The following is a 25,802-nucleotide window of genomic DNA, read 5'->3' on the forward strand; positions in this document are numbered from 1 at the left end:
ACCACTGGTAAGAATTAAGGGAAAGGTAAGAAAGAGAAGGAAAGAGCTTGTTCTTTATGTGAGTTCTTATGGTTGAACTAAAGTCTGACTTCTAGAGAGAGGTACCTGGTCTTCTAAAACTAGAGAAGAGCAGGTCTGACAAGAAGAAACACACAGGGGTAGAAGTCCACCAGCATACGTGCTCCGACACCAGCTTAAGTTATGTCAACCTGTACTTGTATATGGATTATTTTTTTTACAGCTGTACAAACTGATGAATAGAGACACTGATCACATCAATGAATTCTTGCTCCTTGAAAGGAGGAAGACGGGTAAGTTTTGTCTTCCTCAGGTCTTGGAGAACGGCTGTTCTTGTACTGCCCAGCTCTATTTGATTTTTAAACAGGAGACTGAACAGCAGAAGAAAGTGGTTGAAGTCTTGTTTTATTCAGCTGACAAAGTGGCAAATCATTAATGGTGGGTTACAAACATTATTTTGGTTGGATCACAAGCCCGCTTGGTAAGATGGGGAAACAAAATTGTTACACAAATTGTAGAGAAGCTTCCTGAAGTTGGTTGTCATGGTAACTCAAAACCCATACAAATACAACAGATGATGAAGTTAAATACAGTGCAAGGAAACAAGACGGTACCCGTGCTTTGATTTAACACTTCCAGCCCCTGCCAACAGCTTGGTTTGCAACCCTTAGGAGATCATGGGATTTCTTTCCGGCACAAACGATTGCTGAACTGCCTCCAAAACTACAATCCTAGCTCACTGCACTTGAGTTGTTCCTAACCCCACAGCACTGGCATATGCTGTTAAGATATCCACAATTTGTTTTGTTTCTAGGGTCATTCGAGCTTCGGTCAGCCAGTCGTGTGCCACTCTCCTAGACTCTCCTCTTAACTGGTTGACAAATTTAGCCGCCAGCTCCAGATCTCCGTGTTCAATGCAATATGAAGCGTAAGACAGTAATTTAAACGTGTCGAGGTCATCGGGGCTGAGCTCAGGAGGTGGCTTCAGCTGTTGAGGGTGAAACACAAGCAGCGACTGCAGGTAAGACAGGAAGTATTGATACAAGCTGTTTCTCGTTTCGTCGATCATAGCCACTCTTTTTGCCAGTTTTTGGACTGTGTAGAAACGTGCCCTGAGGGCCTCTTCGCTGTACACTCCCCGCGTCAGGGACTCCTGAGGGAGAGCAGCTGTTAAGGCTTCTGTAAACGCGTTGTCAGAGCAACTGGCTTTGATGGCCTTCACCGCGCTCTCCAGCGGTTCTGTGGGACTATCCCCAGAGGCTGTTTTCATGCAGTATTTGAGCGCTTCAACAGAAAGCCACAGCTGATGGGCCTTTCTGGCTTCCTCTTCTGCTACTGCGTGACCTGCAAAATAAGCCAAGATGGGGACTCTGAGTTGGGCGCACACGTACGGCAAGAGTTTTGAACACAACAGCAAAAGCCATCCTTCTAAACGCTCTGCTTTCAAAAGCAGCTGCCCCCTCAGCACTTGATCTTAAAGCAACTGTGTTCCACAACTCGGGGTCAGAACAAGACGACAGCTTTTGGGAGAACCGGCTTTGGACTCACGCAGCTGGGAGTTGCTGGGTGCTCAGTGTGGCAAACCCAGGCCCATGAGCTACGTGCCTAAGTCTGGGTTTAAACACCCAGGTTTGGGTAACAGGCCTTTAGTGATCACGACTTTAGCGCTTAAGGAAATGCAATTTCAGTGCTCACTCTCGACTGCTTGCTCAATTCCTTTCAGCCTGGCGTAGGCAGTGTTTATATCCAACGTGAAGTTGTCGAGCTGTTCCTGAGTAAGGCGTCTGAATTGCATTTCTTGTTCACTGAGTTTCTCCGATAAGTTCTGAAACAGAACAAGATATATGTATATCAGACCAGAAACAGCTGTTTAATTACATTTACCTTATTTTTAAGATATGTTTCTATAAATCTGTTGTTCTTGTTAGGGACAATGCATGTAGTAAATACAGTATACCAGTAAGAATACTTATTAGGGTGAATTTAACAGTAACGGCACTTGTAACTGTCCAAAATTTCTCACCTAAAAGCTTTTGCTATAAGACAGGTCTGAATAAAACGTGTATGTTCAGCTACTTTATTGTATCTCTTCAAGATGAGCAGGCTTCCCCCCGCAGCCTGCATTTCAGTCTTCTGGAAGATGGTTCAGGACTCTTGTCCTGTGCAGCGTGTGCTTTGCAAGGGTTCAAATATCCCCCTGATTCCCTTAGGGACTCTTCTCCCTTACCTGCTCAAATTCCACCTTTAGTTCCTGCTCCTGGATCTTCAGAACGTCTCTCAGATGGTCTGTGTGGGCAGCAGCTTGCCGCCGGAGCTGGGTCCTCATTTCATTCTCCATCACCTCTCGGACTTCTTCAACCTGTACAGGCACGAGCGGTTGTTATTACACTGCTCTTTTTCATCTGCTTTGATTTTATCATCTATCAGTAATTACCTAGGGTACATTTTATAGAAGTGCCATTGACAAAGCCCGTGTTTCATCTTAAAAAGCTGTCGAGGTCCATTTTTATAGCTGAACCTCTTTCTAAAGATGCTAAAGGATGGCTTCACAGTCCACAATGCCTGTAACTGGTGGCCATACTCACTAGGCACTTAGTGCAGTTATCAAAATAGTATATAAAAGATACAGTAACATGACAAACTAAACACTCCAGTGTTTATAAACCAGCTTCCAAACAAAACGTACTTTAACTTTTCCCTATGTGCTGCAATACTGTCCCAAGTTACAGAGTTTAAGAAAATGGTAATACCCCTTGTCCCTGATCCTTGTCCAAAATAGCCACTTTAGAGAGTGCAGGTTAGCACGAGGGAGCATGGTGCAGGTTTATTTAGGAGCAGTTGAACAGTGGGTTTTTTTGTTTTTTAAAAGGATTGTGTCATTTCCAACCTTCCACTAAATATGAAGATGACCGTTCAAGTGACATTTTAAGAGAGCTCTAAATTAATACCTATTACTGCAGTGCTTTGAACTAACAGGCTATAGGTGAAATCCTTAGTGCAAATTGTTCAACTAATGGCCAGTGTTTAATCTCATTTTCAGAGGCATGTATGTGAAAACAGCAGGCTTATTTGGCACAATTGTCTGCCTGCAATATGATAACTCAAAAGATAAAACCTCCAATGCCCAAACTCCTACATTTGTAAGTTGCACTTGCTTCATGTCCAAAGCAGCATTAAAATTCTGACTTTTCATAGTCCTTTTGAAAGAAATCAAATCAGAAACCACTGGCAAAGAGCAGAAGGACATGGAGATACCTCCTAGAGGCATGATGGAGGGATTACATGACCTTAAGACGGTCATACTGGGTCAGATCAAACATGTCTTTTGACCCGGTGATCCTAGCTCCAACAGCAGACAGGTTAACATGAAGAAGTCACTTTCCATTTCACTGTATGATTTTACCATTCTAACTTTGCAGAAGTTTCTTTGCTCAACATCTCCTTTCCACGCTTAGCCTGGGAGTTGCCCTATCTCTCAGGACATCCTGGTTGCTCTTCTACATTCTTTTTGAGCCAGAGATTCAAAGAGGTATGGTACACCACTTTACCTTCTTCTCCTGTTCTATTTCAATCTCACTTTTGTGATGCTCCAGCGCTTTGGCCACAGCTGCCTCAAATGCTTTTTTGTCTTCAAGTTTCTGCTTCTCCAGGGCCGACTCGATGTGCTGCTGTTCCCTCACTCGCTGCTCCGCCAGCTCCTTGTTTAACTGGTCGATGCGACGATGGGCGTGTGCAATGAGAGAATTTAAGTCGTCTGTCGATAACTGGCCAGCTAAAGAAAACACAGGGCATTAGGAAGGTCTGCAGGGAAACTGCTGCCACGGTGCTTGCCCACCTCCCACTCGAGCCCTCTGAGGCTCCATGTAGTTGATCAGCTAGCGTGCTTTATGAGAAGTTTCTGAGCACTTCAAGACTTGACCTGTGCTAATGGCCACCCAATACCCCTTCGAGACACACCTACAAGCAAGTACTTTCTGTCTAGGAAAGAAATTATCTTAGTTTCTTTGAAATTATTCACAGCTATTATTTACAGTCCCATATCCATGTCACACTCAATTAGAGGAGACTGTTGACAACTCTGTCCATTTCCTGGTCTTCACACCACCATGTATTTTTCCCCTGTGACAGCACAGAGCTGCAGGATATGTAAAACCCTGAGCACCGATACCTCCAGCTGGGTACAAGCTTATGGAAATTTGATCCTGAAAACACTGAAGTTATTGTGAGAGACAGCCAGAGTTACATTCTCTCTTCAACAGTCCTCCAGACCAACTGTTCCCAACACGATTTCTTACCCCAATTTGTACCTTTCAGTTTGGCTACGCAAAGAGCAGCAGGGGTCATAACTACATCTGTGTCTGCTAAGAAGTTTGCCATTTTTCTACTGGGAATGGAGGAGGACACAAGCTACACCTGCAGCACATGTAGATTTGATGACCTGAGAATGGCCTAGACTCTGTAAAATGCTGCAGCTCATTTTGCACTGGCTGCCAGCTAAATTGCCTGAATGGAAAACCAGGGAATACTTGGGGAAGCGTTCCTGAGGGTCCAAAGCAAGTGAAATTCCACAGTTCATCAGCTGTCCTGCTGCTGAGTGCTGCTGGAGAAAGGACTGGCACAGGAGAGCTCAGTGCAACGGTGCTTGTGTCCAGCAGGGAAGCTGACCAGCACCCCTAAGCTCAGCTGTTGAACTTAACACTGTTACAAATAGAACGGGGTTTTACTGCACTCCAGTTTTAAATGACATTTCTTTGATCGAAAGGGAAAAAATAATAATCAACTTCAGAATCAGTGAGTTAACCAACACTTCTAAAATCAGTCGTGAAGATTAAACATGGAGAGTCAAGCCAACTTCAAATTAAATGAATCTGGTTTTGGTAGCCCAGCTCGGAATGGCCCTACGTGGCTGTTCAAGCATACAAAGTACCTGGACATTGCAGTGGCATCTGCAGGAGCTGGTGTATCCAGCACCTCCCTCGAGCCAGGACTGCTGCGAGGTGGGCCTACTTGACAAACACCATCACACAGCATAACTGGAATTGGTCAAAGTTTCTGTTTCTCATTGGAATTTCAGCAGCACGCATCGACTGGCTTAAATTCAGAAAGAAAATTTAAACCTGGCTTTCACAAGCCAGCGATCACACTGACCTGGGAAGTGCTGCTAAACAAAGAGTTTGTGGTTTAAGCTAGGTGTGCAAAATTAGCGGAAAGGATCCCAAAGCACACCTTAGCCTGAAATATTTTAGGAGTGCAACATTTCACCCCTTTCTTGATACTGCCTGTAATTTAAAGTCATGTACCACACAAACATAAAAAAGGACAAAGAGAAGAGATGACATTCACAAGACCAGAACAAGTTACAGGAACTCACCTAAGTCAGTTATCTCTGCAACAGAAAGAGGAGAGGTTGGAAAAGTTAACGCACATTCAGTACAGCAAGTCAGTCATGCAAACGTACAACAGAAAACTAAGAGCTTCTTGTCTACAGTGACTTAAATATAAGACAAGTCTTTAGGAATTTATGAAGAACAGTATGTTGAGTATAAAAGTCTCTCATATTACAAGCAAGATGTAGCCCAAAACATGCCAACCACTAAAACACCTTTGGAAACCCACAGGTTAATGTTCAAGTTTAGCCAAAGGAAGGGATACAAGTTTGAAGTAGAAAAGTGCAACAGGACACTGGAAATTCCAGTCTGACATTTCTAGGTTCTTATTAATCAGAAGCAGTTGGTTAAGAAACAAATTCCCAAGTGGCAGGGAGAGTCGCGGACCCTAACAAGTCAGTCCCATATACTTCAGTAGGTCACACTGGTATGAAATTGAGTGCATGGAAGCTACCGGGATATTCCCTTTCCTCCCTCAAAAGGGCAGCGGTCACAAAACCCAAGATGTTCTCCCTTTATCCTGCACAAGGAAAGGCAGCTCCATTTCCAGGGTGCCTAAATAAATTTTTGTCTTCAACACTAACACCCCAAAAGCAAACTCCACAAACAATTTGTTCATTTAAAATGTTTTCCCCACATGTACTGGGTGGTTGGTTGGTTGTTTTTAAGCAAAAACTGGCCATTCCAGAGATCTGGTGTATTCATTCAGCTAGGAAAATAATTTTGTGGACTATGGTCCACATTTCTAAAGCATAAATTAATATTAAGAAACAGTAAGTTGTAATTCTTCATAATATACCTCAAGAAAACTATTAGGCAATATTAACACCACATTTTTTTCAAACAGTAGTTATCACATCTAGAAAGAAATCTAACTCAGAAATAAAGTTACAACAGCTCCCTCTGAACACCGAGGCTAGAAAAGTTTGAGATGACTTAGTACATTTTAGGTTAAAACCCTGATTGAAAATATCTGGGAAATGTTTTTAGGGAACTAATTTTTTTGAACTACAACAGGCAGTAATTGCTCCATGGACGTACCACACGAGTTCTTGCAGTAGCTTATCCACAGTAATGGTATACGCACACACTCCACCTTCTGCAGCTTCGCTTATCTTTAAAATGAAAGTAGTTAAGTAATGGTACCTCTGGGCAAGGAGTGTGCAGAGGGGATTACTGTGGATGAGCTGACTGTTAAGCCATCATGACTTCACATGAGTTCCACTCCTTTCCTGCTTGCTTTCTGCAACACGGTGGTGTATGAACATTTCCAACAGCTCAAGATAATACATTTATTCCTCTAGTAAGAGAGAAACAGACTAACTATGCTTTTGAATTTAATCACATTTCACACTTTTTTCTGTTATAAGGAAAGCAGAAAACAGCTCAAGTTGAAAAACCCAAGCAGCTCAAATAAATACAAGCTCATGAGATTTCAGATCTCAGGCAAGTAATTGGCAGTATTAATGGCATAAAAAGCCATAACATGCCTATTCACTGCTTTTGCACAGTACTGGCTGTTGTTCAAGGTAAGTTACTGTGTCAATTTAATTTAGAAATAACATATACTGGGGTATGTAGTGTATAAACACTGAATTCTTTCTTTCAGTATATCTATCATTTCAGTGGTGACAACGTAGAGAAATTCAGGGAGTTCTTTATCACTCTGTAATAACGGTGTATTAGAATACCTATAATCACAGAGAGTCAACCAGACAAATACTCTATCAGCAAGTTCACGGATTTGACCCAAATCTGCAGTGACCGGGTTCTCCCTGGGATACCATGGGAGGGAAGAGAGCTGTATTTTGTGAAACTTCCGATGCAGCACAGGTAGTTTCCAAAATTAAGCCTTTTCGTAACACCTGCTTTAGATTACTTATTTTAATTGTGAACTGATTTTCACTTCAAACCAGCCAAACAACATGGAAAACAGGACACTGGACATTCAATTCAGTGGCTGTAGTTACAGAAACATGCCGGTCACTGCCGTTTGTAGTGTAACAAGCACGAAGTAACCCTGGAGTGGCAGACTTACTTAGCCCCTTCCAGCCAGGCTGTACATCGGGGGTGATACTGTCAAGCTCTCGCTGAAACTCTTCTCTAGCTGTAGCCACAAGCTCATGATATTGAGCTACTATTTTGGCCTCAGATTGTGCTGCCTGAACCTGTAACAAACAAAAATGAGATTAGTTTATTTTTTAAGGCAAGTGTTGAGGACATGGAGGCATATGTAATTTAAAGCTAGCCCCTGAGTTAGAGACAGATCGCGTTACCCTCCAGCCCAACCGAAGCAAGCTCACTTGGAGGAGAAAAAACCCCCACTTTGTGATATCAAACCTCTCGTATACAATAATTATTTGCTGGAACTACCACTAATCCGTTTCCTCTCACATGCACACTGTAACTAGATAGCCAGTCTGTAGCCCAGACAGGACCAAAAGAGTATCTTAAATTCAGTTTGTATCTTTAAGGATCTCTAGCTCTTTTTTCTCTGCTTACAGCTATCATATAGGCTTAATAAGCTCATCTCACGACAGCTGCCCTCCTCTCAGTAAGTTCTGATGTTCCCATGAAACTCACTCAAAATGCACCTGATGAATTATCAGCTGTCCTGCAAAGGGAGACAAATTTCACCTTTACATTTCTTCCCCAGTCTTCTGAGCTGTGAAGTGATTTACTCACCAAGTCATTAGCACATACTGCTCCTACTCCTCCCTAACCTCACGCTAAATTCCTCTTGGAATCAAACAAAGAATTACAAGTCACCCACAGAAGGGACTGACACCCATCAAGCTGGCTGGAGACTCTTTCAGGACAGAGTTCAAGTTCTCACAAAGATCTTTTCAGGTCTGAGTGAGTATGGCTAAAAAAGGACAGAATTTGCAATTTAAAGCAAGCTGCCAAGTAGTCCTTACTTTAATGGCAATTACAAACAGCCTGTGGAAGCATTACCTTTTTCACAACATTGTCCAAGTCAACTATCATATGATGAAGATTTTCTTCTGCAGCAAGAATGTGAGATTTGGCTCCTGCGATCTGAGACTTCTTGGCATTCTCGATTACACCTTTCATCTTCTCTAACTCTTCTCTGAAAAGAGAAGCATCTGCTAATTGTAACGCATACAGGTCTTACAACATAACCCCAAAGAAAAGTTTACTTTATGCTGTCTGTATTTATAGTAAGAACTACTGGATAACTCTACTGGTGCTTTCCATCTACATCTAGCTCTATGGCTAAGATGCTGTGATTAAAGATTATTTTTGTTCCACAGCCTGAAACCTAGAGATGTCAGTGTGTCTATTTCATGTAAAATGAGAATTATTTACAGTGCAATTAGTACTTAAGACTTAGCTGGAGGGGGAAGATCAAAGACAGTTCACTGAAAGGAGTTAGTATTAGTAAAACTAAGTTAGTATTAGAGGGCAGACATTTCCATCACATAACAGAGTATCAAGGAAACATTTTTAATATAGATGGCTTACTCTTGCAGAAGTGTTTTGGACATGGTGACTGGTGGAGGTAAATGAGGATGGGAGAAAATTTATAGAGCTCTGTAAAGATAGATTTATTTTTTTTTTTGTAATTAAGAAAGAACTGCTTTCATCTAGCATAACTGGAAATTAAGGAAAAAGTGAAAAAGTGTTCCTTTTCCAAAGCCATTCAAACCAATGGAGGTTTGTTTCTAATTACCTCATTGGAATAAGGAACAAGCTTTAAAATAAGTTAAGTAAATAAATAAAAGCAAAGGCATCCAGTAGAGCAATAGAGAATGAAAGCTAGCGCATCTGGGGTTTGCATTAGCTTTGTTCTACTCTTTGAAACCTCAGTTACACCTAACTATTTTTAGTCAGCACAGCAACTTCAAAGATAAGAGACATTTAAAACTTAAATAGCAACCACGCAGCTTCAAGGATGATGTTGCCCTCAGCCTCTGAAGCATCAAATGGTTTCCAAATTTATTTCTATCCTCATCACAAGGGCAACTTGGAGTTATTTGTCTATCGTCTTACTTTGGCTGCTATAATCACTACACCATGAGCCTGCACACCAGACTCAATGCACATCAACACGGTTCATACAGAACCTTGAGTACAAGCAATGCTCCATTTCAGAATTCAGGTTTTTCTTAGATGCACACTTAGTAAAAATCTAACCTTAAAAGCAACTCTGCTGACAAATGGAACTGCCAAATGATGCTGTAAGGTTTAATTTCTCATTACAACTAAAAGAAGCTAGTGATGTTACTGACTCAATACAGAGTGTGCAGTCATGGAGTCCTTACAATAGGTTTAATATTGACAAAATTATCCAAAAAACAATACTAAAAAGATTATGGATTTATTTTTTTTTTTAAATCTTGAACTTACTAATACTGTAAGTACTAAGGAGATAAACAAGTTCTTAAACAGGAAAATGGGACTGCTTCAGACTCCTTGGTACAGTGAGGACTATGCACACAGGCACCCAAGATGTACACACTGCAAATTAAAATATTCATTAGTGTATGAAACCTTTTTCTGATTTGTCACAAACATGTCAGTTTAATATGAACACAGGTGACTGCACACTTTCTAGAAACAAATCTAGTGCCTGCCAGCCCTCGCATGGTTGATGTTAACTTACCACTTGATAAGCCTTAAAAACAAGCAACTTACTTGGCTTTCAGAAGGGCATCAGCGGCTTCATCCACTGCTCTCCTCCGATCCTTCAGCGCTTCCTCCAGAGTGCGCCACTGAGATGATTTTTTCTCCCCAGCAGCCTAAGAAGCACAGATTGCTAATTAGGGTCATTACAATCACTAAATAAGAGTTATCAGAAAAAAATGACAGCCTGTAGAGATTCACACATTGCTACACATTTCACTCAAACTGAGCAATATTCTTGTGTTTTACCAACAACACAGCTGGAAGCTTTACAAATTATTTTTCTCTTCCAACATTTGGGTTTGGTTTTGTTTGGTTCTTAATGTTTTTCTTCCACCTGAGCAACAGCCATTTGTTCATGCAGAAGAGCTTGTGTGAGGATCACTGTATCGTGCCACAACATTTTGTGGGGAAATCTCTACATGTATTAAAGTACTGTAATACTTTAAAACTGCTTTTAAGCTTAATACTTAAAGTACCATAATACTTTAAAAGTTGCTTAATTTTAAGGTAAGCTTAAGTATTAAGCTTAAAAGCAAACTCTTACAACACTTGTTTTTCTAACTACTAGATTAAATCTCGAGTGCTCGTTTAGTTGCCCATATGCCCCTGTTCATTTGATTAGCCACTAAATTACATTCTCTGCTCCAGAACTGAACAGGAAGCAGTGGTTCCACACAAACCCTGGCATTAGCACATCAGAACCACAAGCTGGTATTGCTCATGCATCCCCTATGCATTTCCAGACAAGAAATGAACAAGATTTTGGCAAAGGGAATGGTTCAATGAAATTGTCAGGGTGTACAGCATGATACCCTAACTGTATCTAGGTAAAAAATGGGCTTGGGAATTAAAATACAATGAATTAAAATACAACGTGAAGACTATCAATGTATTAACTTGAACTTCTCTTCTTGCAAAAGTGAAATAAAGAAGTTGGAAAAAACCCCCACAAATTCAAAAGCAAATCCCATGTATTATTCAACTACACTGCATTTCAAAAGTGGAAAGATTAGTTAAAACTGTGATAAAAGTAAAGACGTTGCAAGAAAAGCTTCCAACTTTATCTTTAATTGTGAAAAGTTTTGCTGAACACAGTACAAAAAAAAAATTGTCCCTATTTGTCTAGTTTACCTCAGAATTGTCCATGGCCTCCTTCAGTATTTGCGAATGGGCATTCACTGCTTGCACAGCAGACTCCTGGGCAGTGATCGCCTGAAGGGTTATACGAGCTGTTGCGCTTAGGGCTCCTTCTAGAGTTTCAGCAAGGGCTGGAAAAAAATGAATTAGCTGAATTAAACTATAAAGAAGAGAGCCTTAGAATTAGTAAAATCACACATTATATCTTCTGCATCTCCTTATGTTGTTTTCTATGACTCCAAAAAATTGGTCAGTTCAGGAACTACCATTGCAGCCTACAGAAGAAGAAAGGTTGCCAGAACACGCTTCTTATTTAGAGGAGTACTAAGGTGCAAGTCTGCACATAGAGCACGCCCTGCTTTCAGCTGGGATAGAGTTCACTGTCTTCCTAGTAGCTGGTACCGTGCTATGTTTTCAGTTCAGTATGTGAAGAATGTTGATATCACGCTGATGTTTTCAGCTGGTGCTCAGTAGTGTTTAGACTATAGTCAAGGATTTTTCAGCTTCTCATGGCCAGCCAGCGAGGAAGCTGGAGGGGCACAAGAAGTTGGCACAGGACACAACCAGGACAGCTGACCAACAGGGCCAACAGGGTGTCCCATACCATGGGACGTCACATCAAGTGTCTAAACTGGGGGGAGCGGGGGCGGGGAATCGCCGCTCAGGGACTAACTGGGTGTCAGTCAGCGGGTAGTGAGCAATTGCCCTGTGCATCATTTGTACGTTCCAATCCTTTTATTATTACCGTTGTCATTTTATTAGTGTTACCATTATCATTATTAGTTTCTTCTTTTCTATTAAACCATTCTTATCTCAACCCACGAGTTTTACTTCTTTTCCGGATTTTCTCCCCCATCCCACTGCGGGGGGGGGGGGAAGTGAGCAGCTACGTGGTGCTTAGTCGCTGGCTGGGGTTAAACCATGACAGAGCAATAAAGCTACTCAGTGGAAGATCTTTACCATGTTTCTGCAGGTGGGTGCAGAAATAGGTATTTTCCATCTTCATTTGTTACAATGGTTATTAAGAAGAAACAAGTAAATGTTCCTATCTTCCACAAGGAATGATATATTCCAAAAGCAGAGTTATTCTTCCTACCCAACAAGGTGGTGGACTCAACTATCTATTCCTATTGGTATAGAAGCACAAATGAGCTATTAATTATTCAAGCAGGAACCAAACCAGAATGGTACATCAGACCAAGCAATATCTGTCTTTCTGGAATCAGCCATTTATTTCTAAGTAGTGGGTAAGTAAATCCACCTTTCCAGTAAATACTCCTCTGGATTTTTTCAGCGTAACATTTCAACTTCTTCCCTTGCAAAAAAAGTCCTTGTATGAAGCAAACAACTAATGCCAAGCCTCTTGTTTCTGTTCCTGTTGCTCTTCTATGCCACACAAAGTTCTGAACAGAAGCAAGCAGCAGCAGACCACAACCAGCATGTCTACTCTGAGCCCATTAAGTCCCGGCTTGTACATCCTTCTCATCCCTTGTGTGCCACAACAGCCCAAGGCTCGGACTTTGGCTGAGGACCAAAGCACTCAGAGGGAAGTCGGAATGTGGTCAACACATCTGCCAAGATCCCATTTCACGTGTACAGCAGTTGGACAGGTCACACACAGCACACTGTGCCAGCGCCTCTTCCACCATCAGCCCTTTCCAAGCGTAAAGAGAATAGTAAAATAAAATGGCCATAGCTCCCACAGCAGGCTGAAGCATGTCCAATACGTGGCCTCAGTCCTGTTAAACTCCCTTTCAAGCCTATTTTCACTCCCTACACCCATGTTAGCAGTAAACTGCCACTTTCTTTAAAAACAGTTTCTGTTCAGCATCCTTGTAGTCAATGCCTCTAGCCTACCCACCCCCAAAGACTCTTTCCCTCACCACAGAAGGTCTACAGAGCCATTGCACTGCCCCAAGTCAGAAGTCATCCTTCGCCCATCTGTTTCTCCAAGAGGCTGGTCTCCCTCTTGTCCTCATCAACACTGGCTGGAGGACGATACGGAAGCTTTCTAACACTTTAAGCAATCTGCAGCTTGAGCTGCATTTGCTTTCAGAAGGTAAGTATCAAGGTAGCTGATTATAGATTGCCCAGACATGCTAGAAGGCAAAACACCATCTACCAAAAAAAATGTCTCTATTTTTCTGGCTTCCCCTGAAGCAAACCAGGAAAAGACCAAAAACTCCTGATTTAAACAATTGTGCTGCAGTCAAACCAAGACCAAACAACAGCCCAGACATATTTAAAATCTAATAAACCAAGTGGGGGGCAAAGGGGGAAGCAAAACTCTTTGTTTTGATCAAGACACAAGGAGGACATGAGCTTTGGGACACAGAAAAAGCAAGACCACCTCTCAGTAATACAGCTGGATTAATAGGTCTGTCTGAGTTAGAACCCAAGCAAGGAACTGTCATAGTTCCCAACCCAGAACCTACAGGCAACTCTTCACAGCGCCTTGACATACCGTCCCTGAACCACTATCAAACAAGTCTAAGCAGCAGCTCTGTAGACAAGGACCTGAGGAACCCAGACGATGGCAAACTGAACATGAGTCAATAGCGTGCTCTGGCAGCAATGAGTCCTGACCATTAACTGGGCTGCATCAAACAAGAGCACATCCCACCGATCAAGCGAAGGAATGATTTCCCTCTAATTGGCACTTAAGAGACTACATCGTCAGTGGAGTCAGAGACTCCAGATGAGACTACCTCTGGAATACAGTGTCTCAGTGTAAGAAAGGTACAAACAAACCAGGGAGTGAGCACTGGAGAGGCACTCAGATGGTTAGGGGATGGGAGCACATGACACAGATGAGAGGCTGAGGGATCTGGGCTTGTTCTAGTCTAAAGAAGAGAAGCCGAAGGGGTATTTTAAGTAATGCCTTCCACATCTAAAGGAGTGTCACAGAAGAGACTGAACCAGACTTCTCAGAGGTGCCCAGAGAAAGGGCAAGAGGCAACAGATTCAAGTGCCAACAAGAGAAATTAGTTGGATGTATCAAGTCCTCCATCATAAGAAGCACTGGCAAAGCTGCTCAGAAAGGTGGAACAATCTCCATCCTTGGAGAGCTTCAAACCTCCAGTGGAGAAGGCCCTGAGCAACATGCCCCAACTCTCCAAGCAGGGGGTAGACTAGAGACCTTGGAGGTCCATTCAACCCAAAATTTTCCATCATTCTTTGACTATCAGTTACTTCTTAGCGGGGGGCAGTTACTTCTTAGCGGGGGGAAGAAGCTTCAACACCACTCGTTCCGCCAACACAACACAGGGACAACAAGAAAAAGGTGTGCAAGCAACTTAGAACTCCAAAGCCAATACAGTCCAACAATTCTTCTCTCATGTATAACATGTACAGGAAAACTATCAGTATGGACTTTACCTGCTATCTTCTCTTTCTCCTCTTTGTCTTGCTGGGCAAGCCGGGCTGCAACTTCTTCTGGTGACCGTTCTTTTATAGCATGGGAACCTTCATGTTCTTTAACTATTCAGAAGTAAAAAGAGTTAAACTGTTTTAGCAGAGAGTCCAAATAAGTATATGGATTACTTCTAAAGAAGTAACTTTCTTTTCAAAGCTGGTTTTTATAGTCAGTATCACTTTATAAATCTGAATTCTGCATGAAGCCATGCTGAAACTACCTCAAGCTTTTTTATACCTGTAACTACAAAGGCCAGTCTCAAATATTCTTAAAATTAAAAATAGTAGCATCGATACCTCGCAGGCATCTGTAGATTTTATGCTGTCTAGTTACAAAAATATACACAAGATTCAGAAGTGAAAGGCAAAGCAAGAACTGGAAAACCACTTGCAGTACCAAGTTTAAATTTAAAGTGAACATGTGTTCTTATTTCTTTTTTTTAGTTCTCCTTTGGCATACTTGAACAGTCCAGCCAAAGTAAAGAAAGATTAGGGAGGGAGCTATGGTGAATCACAATTATACTCTATTCCTTAGCCTAGGGCTACTTAAAATGCCTTAAGAGTGAGAATTGACCCAAGTAATTCTCTCAAGACCAACGGCAAGTCTGCATCTGAACTGAGGAGAGCGCCCAGACCTCTCAGCTCTCAGACTCATGCTGCAACAAAAACCATCAAGTTACCTTTTAATAATGCTGATGCTAAAACTCTGAAGAATGTATTTACTTATTGCTGGCATACTTTCTATGAAATGTGGTCATACATAAGGAAATTAATATCTCAACTGAAAGAGACTATCATATAGAAGCTAGCATTTCTTGTTGAGTTAAACAATAAATGCAGTTCCTTCACTTGGTCCCAGGCAGACAGCAATCAGAAAGCCACAAAGAGCAGAGGCAATCTGGACTGTACAAGTTCCAGTTCAGCATAAAGGCAGGCCTTCCTCTTGCATTCATACCTATACCTGTCCCAGGTATCGACCTCAGATTCTTAGTATGTTAAAAATCTATTAACAGATGATGGAAGTTTTCTTCTGCAAAAGGCACACGAGAATCACGCCTTTAAAAACTGACAAATACCAACAGAGAAGTAAGAATTTATGCACTCGAAGCTACAGGATTTTGTTTTTCTTCATCATGTTTATATGATCTTTTTCACCTTCTTCAGTCTGTATCCCCGGAGCCGGCACTGACATGGCTACACCTGTTGCGGAGATGATCTGAGCTGCAGCCTTGCCTGCTGTTAAATACAGTAATAGAACAAAACCAGTTAGTATATACGAGCTACAATATACGAACACAGATACAAGACTTAGGTTTTTTTTCCTCTGCAGAAACATCATTTGGACACTAATATTACTTCCAGAAAAAGAGAATTTCCTGGACAAACAGTAACCAGGTATTGCTTACAAATATACACACACAGAGCCATGAGACACAAATGTAGAAAGATGTCACAACTGCTCCTCTCTAAGCCAGTTCCATTTGATCTGGCTTTACAGTACCTCTGTGATTATCCAAAATTAAGCTTCTTTCACTTGCACAGAGAAGAAGAGGTAAATGGCCTCAGAGTGCAACACCCAGAGTGCTCTTTCTGCTGAGTCTCCTATCTCACCTGCGCAGTCATTGTTTGTGTTAGATTCCAAATATTTTATAAAGTAAATAGATTTCCAGAAAAATAGCCAGAAAAAAAAAAGCTAAAGCCATTTCAGACAGATTTTCTCATGACTGAAAAGAAACTAACATTATTTCTAAGAAATTCTAACATATTCATCTTCAACCACTCCAAAGAACTATTTTAATCTACCCTAGGATATATGATGCAAGAGATCATTAAGTCTTTAGCTTCTCTCTACATGACACTGTAAAGTTACCTTCTTTTTCCTCTGCAGGAGCAACAGCTTCTGTTTTGCTTATCTGGGGTTTGGTAGCAGGCTGTTTAGACTCTTTCATTACTTCTGCTACAGATGAGATCTTCAGTGGACCTTGTGGTACCTTGAAAAATCAAAACCAAGAAATATCATCAGTTTTCCAAACAGCCTATGTCTCACCGATTCCATTATAACAGAAAAGAACATTTCCACATCCAGACGACTGTATCATAAATATAAACTTCAAGGTACACATGAAAACAGTAGCAAGGCATATAATTTCTTGCCTTGATTTTTAAATTAGAAGGAATTTTTACAATTTTCACCTCTCCAAAACTGAAGGTATAGTAGTGGCAGTATTCACTACGAATAAATATTTGTTAAGTTATGCATAAAAAGCAAGTACTTCCATGCTCCAAATATTCCAAACACTTCTGAGTGTGTTGAACACTTCAGATAATGCAGAAACCATAAAAATCGCAGGCACATGAAAGTCTGAAACAACTCCAGAAAGCAGATTTCCATTATTTCCCCTTGGACATTAGTTACTCCATACAGGTATACCTTAATTCAGTTGACACTTCTCTTCGTTTCAAACCTCTTGAGCGCTTACTGCCAAAACAAGTTAGGCCATCAGTCATCCGAACCCAGCTTCAGTTTTCAGGTAAGCGCTCCAACAGCTTGCTCCCTCAATTGTAATTTTTTTGTCCACTAACACTTATGGGTGTCACCCCTCCCACCCTGCCCAGTTTCTAGGCAATTCCTTTTGAAGTTGAGTAGAAGAAATATATAATTGTTTTAAAGAGACATCAGTGCGTAATTAAAGATATGTTTTAAAAAAAGAACAAACGTAATGATTTTATCTGGGTATCACTGAACAGAAGATGCTACAGGCATGGTGTGTGGCTGACAGGCATGGAAGAATCAGAGTTGCATGACTTCACTGATTTCCCTTTGAAAGGGTTCAGATGCTAGCGTTCAACGAAGATGAACACTTACTCAAGTGCAGAGTGTTGCAAGGTTTTATGATATTAACCCTTTAATATCCATCATACAAAGCCACAAGGTAAAAATAAAAGCATATGAGTTAGAGCCACGACTGGGCAAGTGATAACTTTGCCATCTGACCAGTCTGTTTTGCAAAATTGACTAGTGCCTGGGAGGCATTAAGAGCTTGGATGATCACAAGTCAAGTGTAACTAAAACCAGAAGAGGTACAGTTTTGTTTAACTGATATTCTCCCATTCATTAAAAACCAGCTTTCTTAAACTCCAGTTAAAAATATTTTGGGTTTCCTGAAGGTCAAATGGCTTCTGAAGGCTCAGGACAGCCACAACCAAAGCAGCTTTTCAGCATTCTTGGATAATTGGGAAGCGTTTGCTTTCAGATGCAGGAACAGAGAAACTTCCAGATTCAATTGCCAGGGTTGTGCTGAAAGCAGCATCAGATTTTCCCTTCTGCAGAGTCATGCCACTAATATTTCAAAGTATGATGCTTACGCATGGCTCTGTGCCATTCAAAGTTTTATCAATTTGAAAAGCTCTCAGTTCTCTTTAAAATAAATTCAGCTTAGAATAAACATTGTCTAATCCTGCTACATCGCTGGCTACGCTGAATCTTTAGCCACAGTGAAACGCTTGAATTCCAATGTGTCACCTACCTCTCTCTCTCCCCAATTTTTGTGAGTATAAAGAGAACAGCTGTTCAGTTAGGATCCTACTAATTATTTTACTGTAAATAAAAACAACAGTTTTACAACCCACAGACCACAATCACAAGATGATAAACGGGAAACATACAAGCATCACTGTTATGCAGAACAAAGTAGTACCTCAGTTCATAATTCTTAAACCTTCTTAATTTAAGAATTCTTACAAATTCTTAAAATTCTTATGACACAGCAAAATTAATCAGAATTTGAAAAGTAAGAGCAGATACTCTTTTTAAAAAAAAAAAAAAAAAAAAAAAAGGGGTGAGGGTGAATCGGAAACACTTACCGGTTTCTTTGGCATCGGTGCACTATAAGGTGCAGGACCAAGTGCCATCTCAAAGAGTTTATCAGAGTAGGGAACGGCCTTCTCTACACTTTCCCGGAATTGCGTATCATAGCTGGCATACAGGACGGTTCCACCTACTCCTCCACCCACAAACAGGACACCTGCACCAATGATTTTGCCTACAGAAACACTGAGGGGGAAAGAAGAGTGAAAGTTATATAAATTGTATAATGTGACGAACATCAAACAGTTTGTGAGTCTTTAGCTTACAGCTGGGGACAAACACTCTGTTCCAGAAGCCTGCCAACAAACCCAGCACCCACTTTAATTCACTTTCAGCACCAGCAAATCCCTGGTACCATACTGGTTCATGACTAACCCAAAGATAAGATGGCAACCCACAACCCTCCTTCTAAATACTTATCATCTTGATTAGCTTCATTTAAACCTGACTGAATCTAATGAGGAATACACAAAACCATGAGAATAAGAGTTATGCAACAAAAAAAATCCCACCACTACCAATTTGCTCTCAGGTGAAACTAAGGAGCAGATTCCCTCTTGGTCAATGCAACAGAAGAACCAACTCCACCCTCCAAAACTTTCTACATACCCAGACTCTCCCGGTGGGGTAGCATATCCACGGTACAGGCGTAATGGACGGAGTGACTGTCTCCCACACCGGCTATTCTGCAAGGGGTGGAAGAGGCAAGAGTTAAGCAGTGAGCACATTCAAACCTCTCTTCACCTTAACAGCAGTATCAGATTGGTTTGCTCCGAAGGAAAGCGGCAGCCGACACTAGAGCAGTGATGTTGGACTCTGTTTTCCCTAAACAAAGAGAGCTTTCTCACATGCAGCTTGTAGGTTAAGGACTTTTAAAGAAGTAATTAGGCATTTTGAAAAACGAGCCAAAAAAACCCCAACCACCACCTACTCCAGCTTATTTCTGCATTTCTTTTGCCTACTTATGTTCCCTACCTCCAGTCTGGGCAGTACAACTGGGATAGTTCAGATTCTCTTCAACAATCTCATGAGCTAGAACAGCTCAGCTGCGAGCAGTGCAGAAGACAACAACAGCTGTTTAAATACTTAAAACTATTAAAAAATATATTTAATACCTAAACCTATTTTTATTTCTGAAGACATACAAGCAGTTCTCCTTGAGCTTCCAAACCAAGACTTTCACTTTAAAAGAATTAACAACGCATACACTTTCCAGAAAGTCATCAGATTATAATATAAATGAAATTACTATACAAAGAGTGATATTTCATTATATTCTACTTAACAAAAACCACATTACCCAAGATTTTTATCTTCTTTATATTTTAGCTGAAAATTAAGATTTACCAGAAGGACTGGTTAAGCTACTCCAGCCTACAGAGGGAAAAACACTGTCCCCCTCAGGTGGTTTTTTTTTCACCACACGTGAATTGTCAAGAGAGAAATACAGGACTCATGGGAAATCAGTGTACAAGGCACAAAAAGAACTTTTCCCATAGTTTAGATATTTTGGCCAATTAGGAAATTTTCTTTTAAACAAACAAAAAAAAAAAAAAAAAAAGGAAAACTGGGAGATGCTTCACTACAACATACCCCCCAGAAGATAAATTTCTCGATTTCCTTTTGCATACAGCAATAAGTAACAAGTAGAAGTCTTGTGGTTTAGGCCCCATCCTTGTCCAACAGCGTAGAGATGAGAAACAGGAACACTGAATTCTTATTCTTTCCAGAACAGCAGCCAGAATTTTTTAATTAGTAACAGAAGCATGTGTACAGCAACAGGAAATGTGCTCTTCTTACCCCTGAGACCTTCACGAGCCCTAGCTGCGCTCCATGGCGGATTTTCTGGTTTACAATGGATAGAATGGGCGACAAAATAATAGATATATTCTGTAATGGTTTTGATTATCAGACTTGATTGCCCCAGAAGCATACACCAAGGCTTCACCAGTCCTTTCAAATGGAACGCCACTAATAAAAGTCTCTTAAATAATTTTGTACTTAACTGCTGGACATGCTTCAGAGCCTCAATACGTCCTATTACACCATGAAGCATAGGATGAGCATAATATTTGAGCATTATGTGTACAGCTCAACCCCATAAAATAGGGGGGCAGGGTGTGTGTGTATTTTCTATTGATCTGTTCACTTTCAGTCCCCTCCCACACCCTGGATTTACATTATTTTGCCTAATGGTCACCTGGAAATAAGCCATCACTCCCCAGCCCCTCGCCAGGCTTTCTGGAGGTTATCACACCCCGCGCCACAGCAAGAGGGAACTTCAGGCAACTGAAGCTGCCACAACTGTAACCTCAGTGCCTGGGCCAGTTCATCTATTTTCACGTTGGCTACAGCCCCTACTCACACCTAGTGATGGCAAATAACAGCCCGACCGTTTAGTTCTCTCACCTTCAGTAAACACTCCTCCGCTCCTGCGCTTAGGAACAGGCTGCCCTTAGGGAGGTAGCAGGGCAGAGGAGAAAACTTGCTGCTTCTTGTTCAGCATTTATGCTTTGTACACCAGATGGAGGTTTTTTGGTGGGATTATTGTTTTTAGTCCAGATGCTCTTTGTACCAGATAAAATTTCAAGGTCTCTTCCAAGCAGGGCTGTTCTGTGATTAGCTAAATCCTCATTTTTATTCATCGTTCATCAAAATGAGAGAAACCAAAATGCAGGTGCTCAGTCTACGCTGTCAGACTCTCGTGCTAGTGTACACATAGCAATGGGAGCAATAACCTAAACCCGAAACAAGCCCCCACCAGCTGTTTCTTTCAAGATGCTGCAACAAACAGAAATTCCCAGAGCTGCCTAGGAGAACAACAACTGAAAACCTTTAGGTACCAACGTTTTACAAGAAGTCCAAGTCTAATTTTTCTCCCTTGCATCCAAATACACGACTACCTCCAAAAATCACTGATTTTTTAAAAATCAATTTTTTAAAGAAGCACTGTTATCTTTCAGCCACCATAATAATCTTGCTTATATTTGCTGTATCACTGTAATTTGGAAATTTGGAAATGGTAGTTGCTAATCTTCCCTTTGCATAATTCTCAGGAGTTTGTAATTTTTTAGACCCTTGTTATTTATTTGTAATAATGCCTCAAAGGATTTGGAAGAAATGCATCACACATGCGTTGCTATGTCCTGTAAAAGGCAGAAATATACCACTTGCTGTCCTGCAGAAGAGAAGATAGAGAAAACTCTTTTGATAAGGCAGACCGCACAGATCCCCGGAGCAACAGCACTGCAGGACAGTTGTTGCCACTTCTTCCTCCTCTTCCAGCAGTTCTACGTACTATTTGTTTCACCCAACGTCTTAAATGCTTATTATTTTACATTCGTTATCTACTGTTACATCACCATGAGAATCACATTGCAGGGCATATCATACCTTCACTCCGGTTAATATTAAGAGCCTCAGTGAATCTGACATTTGAGGTTATCCACGTGAGGTCCCCCTGGCAAAGCACTCAGGACAGGTACAGCACAGCATGGCAGAACATCATTAAAAAAATAAAGTCTGCCTTGCAGGCTTATGCATCACACACAACTTCAAATAACCAGACACAGGACACACCATCCTTTGCTCTTCATGCAGTCCCAGCTAAACCTCTCCTAGTCACCAGACTTAAGCATCTTGACCCAGAATTTGTACAGAATGAAGCTTGCAAGACATGTACGGTTTTCTGCAACATGGGATTTGTGTACTTAAAAAGAAAGAGCAAACCAGAAACTTCAGAGGAAGTTTGTCTTTGTTATGATAGATGTTAGGTGTAACAAGGATATCTGACCACAGAACTCGAATTAATTTCCCATCACTCAAGACTTCTGCCAAATATCGTACCTTTTTACAAAAAGCCCTCTATTTCTTTTCAAAGAAAACTACAGAAATACTCTAAATATGGGAAGAGCTTCTCTGCAGCACTGCACATGTAGCTGAAAATATTTATGAAATCACTATGATGAAGACCCACTTCTCTCAAAGCCACAACTTCAATTTACTTGTTAACAAGCTTACTGATCCTCCACGCTGAGAGCTCACAGTCAGAGAGAAGGATAAAATTTTTCCCAGTCTCCACGACAAGTTCTCCGCTGGGATTTTCTGTACTTAAACCTTCACACTGCTCTGGCTTTGGGGAGTAGCAGTTGCTTTGCTATCCCCATTCAGCCACAATCAGCCTCCCAGCTCTCTCAGTCTGCTTAAGCAACCGAGCATCCTCAGGGACCCGTTATCCCACAGTCCTGACTAGTTCCAGCTCTCCTTAAGACAACTGGATTTTTTTGACCTGTAAAGGAATATCTTAACATCGCAAAACAGGAGCAGACTTGCCTCGCTGTCAGTCTCCATATAACATATATGTAAAAAGGATTTATTTCCATTCTTAAAAAATATTGTTACAACTTGCTACTCCTAATATTAAAAAAAAAAACACCGCCACACATGTCTCTTTTTGGGCTGTATCAAAGCAAAATAATCAAGTTTCACTAGCTGAATAGCAAGGTACCAGCAAGATGCTGTCATTCTAGTTATGCCACCATCAGGTCTGCAGACAGATACCGAGGCTCTGGCCTGTGCTTTAGCTAACTGAACAGGGTGAGAGAAACTCCTAATTGTGACATAAGACACATCAAGTCTTGTGTAAAAAAAGGACAAGAGTGCAGACGGGGTAGTAAAGACAAGAACATGGAAGATGGATAATAAGATATAAAAACTGTGTCATCGTGGCTGCCTGGGGATCACCACAGCTGGAGTAGAGAATGAACCAATGCTGTTACTCCAGCAAGAAAGTGTCTATTTAACGTGCTCTCCCAGGCAGGAGGATGCAGGCCGTGAGGATGCCTTCCCTTATTAGCAAGGCAACAGGCAGCACAGCCAGTTGGAGCATCCTGGTGTCACCATGTTGGTGCCCATTCCAGGCCTGACGTCAGCATCTGCGTGACAACCTCTTAACCGCCAGAGGTTCTTACTTCCATGACATAAGTTTTCACTACTTGTAGAAAAATTACCTAAGTATCATCTCAGATCACGTTAGGACTTCTTGGTTAGAGTCCACAATTCTGCACCTTTGCAAAACAAGCACTGTAATTCAAATATTTCTCTCCTACTTCCAGTTTCTGGTTCTTTTGCCTCCCCAAAGAACCAAGTTTTAGCTGCAGAAAGTTCATAGGACCAGAAACTGTCTTCACATGTATATACTACAGTATGCCACAAAGCTTCCCTGCAATATGAATCAAGAGAAGCAAAATGCATAAAAAACTCTTTACACTTTTGTTGTCCAAACTAAATGTCCACTGTTCTCAGCCTCATCAGGAAATACGAGCAGGGATGAAGGAAAAAAAAAAAAAAGAAAAAAAAAAAGATATTTTCTGAAGTAAAGATACAGACAACAAACTTCACCAAGTGCTGTGGCATCTCTGTGTTTGCGTGGTTCTTCCACCAAACTTTTCTAGGCTGAAGGCACACTTCTGAGCTGCAAAGCACAACACTGGCTTTTCCAGTGCCGTACAGTCATTCTAAACACCTTCTCTGAAAGACTGAGTAAGTGCAAACAGCCCTAAGTGATAAAGACTTCCGCAAGCCTGTTTTCTGTTTTCTCAACTCCCAGCTAAAACTTTCCACAGGGCTGCAAACCCAGAGTCTTATTTTAGCAGGCATCAGATGACTTGGCCCAGAGAACCCTCCAGCCTTACAAAGCAGCAGAGGAAACGCCAGCTGCCCCACTGGAAAAGATTGCTAGTTTTAAAGCAGTTACCTTTCAACTACAGAGCCAGCGGGGCCTGAACACACAGCTTTTCCTTTGCTGAACCGCGTGAACAGAGAGTAACAAACACTGGAACGTAGAGTAGTATACAGAAGTGATCAAATCAGATCCTGTTTTTATTACTGTTAAGCAGACACCTGAAACACAAGCTGGGGCCTTGGCAGAGGAGTCGCCCTCACCTATAAACCCTCGTAGCTTCTTAAAAGTTGGCCGACTGCTTTAAAAAGGCTCCGCAGCATATTATCATCCTAATCTCTGGTGGCGAGGGAGGGTGAAGGTCCAGAAGAGACGCCCAGCAGGCACTTCTCCCCCTGGCACCTCATATTCTCTCCTTTTTCCTGTCAGACTGCGAGGCCGAAAGGATCCCGGAGGCCGAAAGGATCCCGGTTACGGCCACCCGGTACCACAGGCCCCCCTTGCACCTCACACACATCACCCTGAGCACCGGGACCCCCCCGCGTCGTTACCACACGGCCGGGCGGTCGGACCCGCTGGGCTCTAAACGGGGAAGGGCTGTTGTGAGGTACCGGCTGCCGCAGGCCGGGGCGGCGCAGGGGAGGCCGCGGCGGGGAAGGCAAGGTCACGTCCTTCCCCCGCTGGTGAGCGGGCCCGGCCGCCCCGCGGCTGAGGAGACCGGCGGCCGTGTGTGCCGCCGCCGAGCCCTGCCGCCCCTCCGGGCTGCGGCCGCCGCTTCCCGGCGCTGCCCCGAGGCCGGGACCGGCGGGAGAGGAGGCGGCGGCAGGCCGGGCGCCGGCAGATGAACGCCGAGGAGGACTACAGCCCCCAGGAGGCAGCGCGGCGGGGCGGGCCCCGCCCCCCATCCAGCCCGCCCTTCTTCCCCGGTGCCGCCACCCGGTAGGAGGCCCCGTAACCGACTACAACGACCGGCATGCCTTGCGGGGCGGCGCGCCCCTCCGCCCCGCGCAGGGCTGCCGCGCTGCACGCCGGGACTCGTAGTACGCCCGATGAACTCGCTCCCGGGGCCCCGCCCGCCCAAGCGCCCTGTTGGCGCTCGCGGCCGCCCCTCAAAAGCCCGTCAGCCAATCGCGGCCCGCGCGTGCGGAGTCATTCAGAGAAGACCGAGCCGCGATTAGAGGACGCGCCGCGCCTCGTACGCTCCCCCCCGCCCTCCCCCCACCCTCCACCGGCCCCGCGCTGTCTCCCCTCGCCCCCACCGGCAGGCCCGGCCAGGCCCGACCCGGTCCCTGCGAGGCGGGAGGCCACCCAGGCCTCACCGGCCGGAGGGCAGGCGACAGAGAGGACTGCTGGCGGGGCTTCCCCCCAAAGCTGCGAGCCGCCAGCCGCCCATGCTCACCTGCGCGGCCACGGCGACCCCCGCTCGGTGACACGCCCGCAGCATGGCCTCGGAGCCGGCGGCGGCGGCCGGGGGCAGGCTGCAGGAAGGCGCCGTACGCGGTAACTGCTAGCACCGCCTGCCTCCGCCCCCCCCCCCCCCCCCCCCCCCCCGCGCCCGCCTTGCGAGTAAGGAGCAGCGCGCATGCGCGGCGGGCGCTCGGGCTTCCGCTCTGCCAGGGGCGTGGCCGCTCCTAGCAGAGAGTGACGG

The 25,802-nt window shown here is 43.1% G+C and overlaps 1 protein-coding gene across 3 annotated transcripts; it reads right to left on the reverse strand.

Annotated features, from left to right (window-relative positions):
• Positions 1-403: 403 nt before the first annotated feature.
• IMMT (inner membrane mitochondrial protein) lies at positions 404-25,691 on the reverse strand. Of its 3 annotated transcripts, none has more exons than XM_049794418.1 (15): positions 25,554-25,691; positions 19,084-19,160; positions 18,471-18,660; positions 16,477-16,597; positions 15,762-15,842; positions 14,571-14,672; positions 11,187-11,323; positions 10,065-10,168; positions 8,361-8,496; positions 7,444-7,573; positions 5,390-5,404; positions 3,567-3,790; positions 2,246-2,377; positions 1,714-1,843; positions 404-1,362 (listed from the first exon to the last, which is right to left on the reverse strand). In XM_049794418.1, the coding sequence occupies exons 1-15, from the start codon at positions 25,596-25,598 to the stop codon at positions 755-757; spliced, it is 2,232 nt and encodes a 743-aa protein (XP_049650375.1). In that variant the 5' UTR covers positions 25,599-25,691; the 3' UTR covers positions 404-754. The 3 variants fall into 3 exon arrangements, with proteins under 3 accessions (XP_049650375.1, XP_049650394.1, XP_049650385.1); XM_049794437.1 differs by lacking the exon at positions 25,554-25,691 and adding an exon at positions 24,706-24,724; XM_049794428.1 differs by lacking the exon at positions 5,390-5,404.
• Between the last annotated feature and the right edge of the window lie 111 nt (positions 25,692-25,802).

The sequence above is a fragment of the Accipiter gentilis genome, chromosome 3 (genome assembly GCF_929443795.1).
Source record: "Accipiter gentilis chromosome 3, bAccGen1.1, whole genome shotgun sequence".
Lineage (NCBI taxonomy): Eukaryota > Metazoa > Chordata > Aves > Accipitriformes > Accipitridae > Astur > Astur gentilis.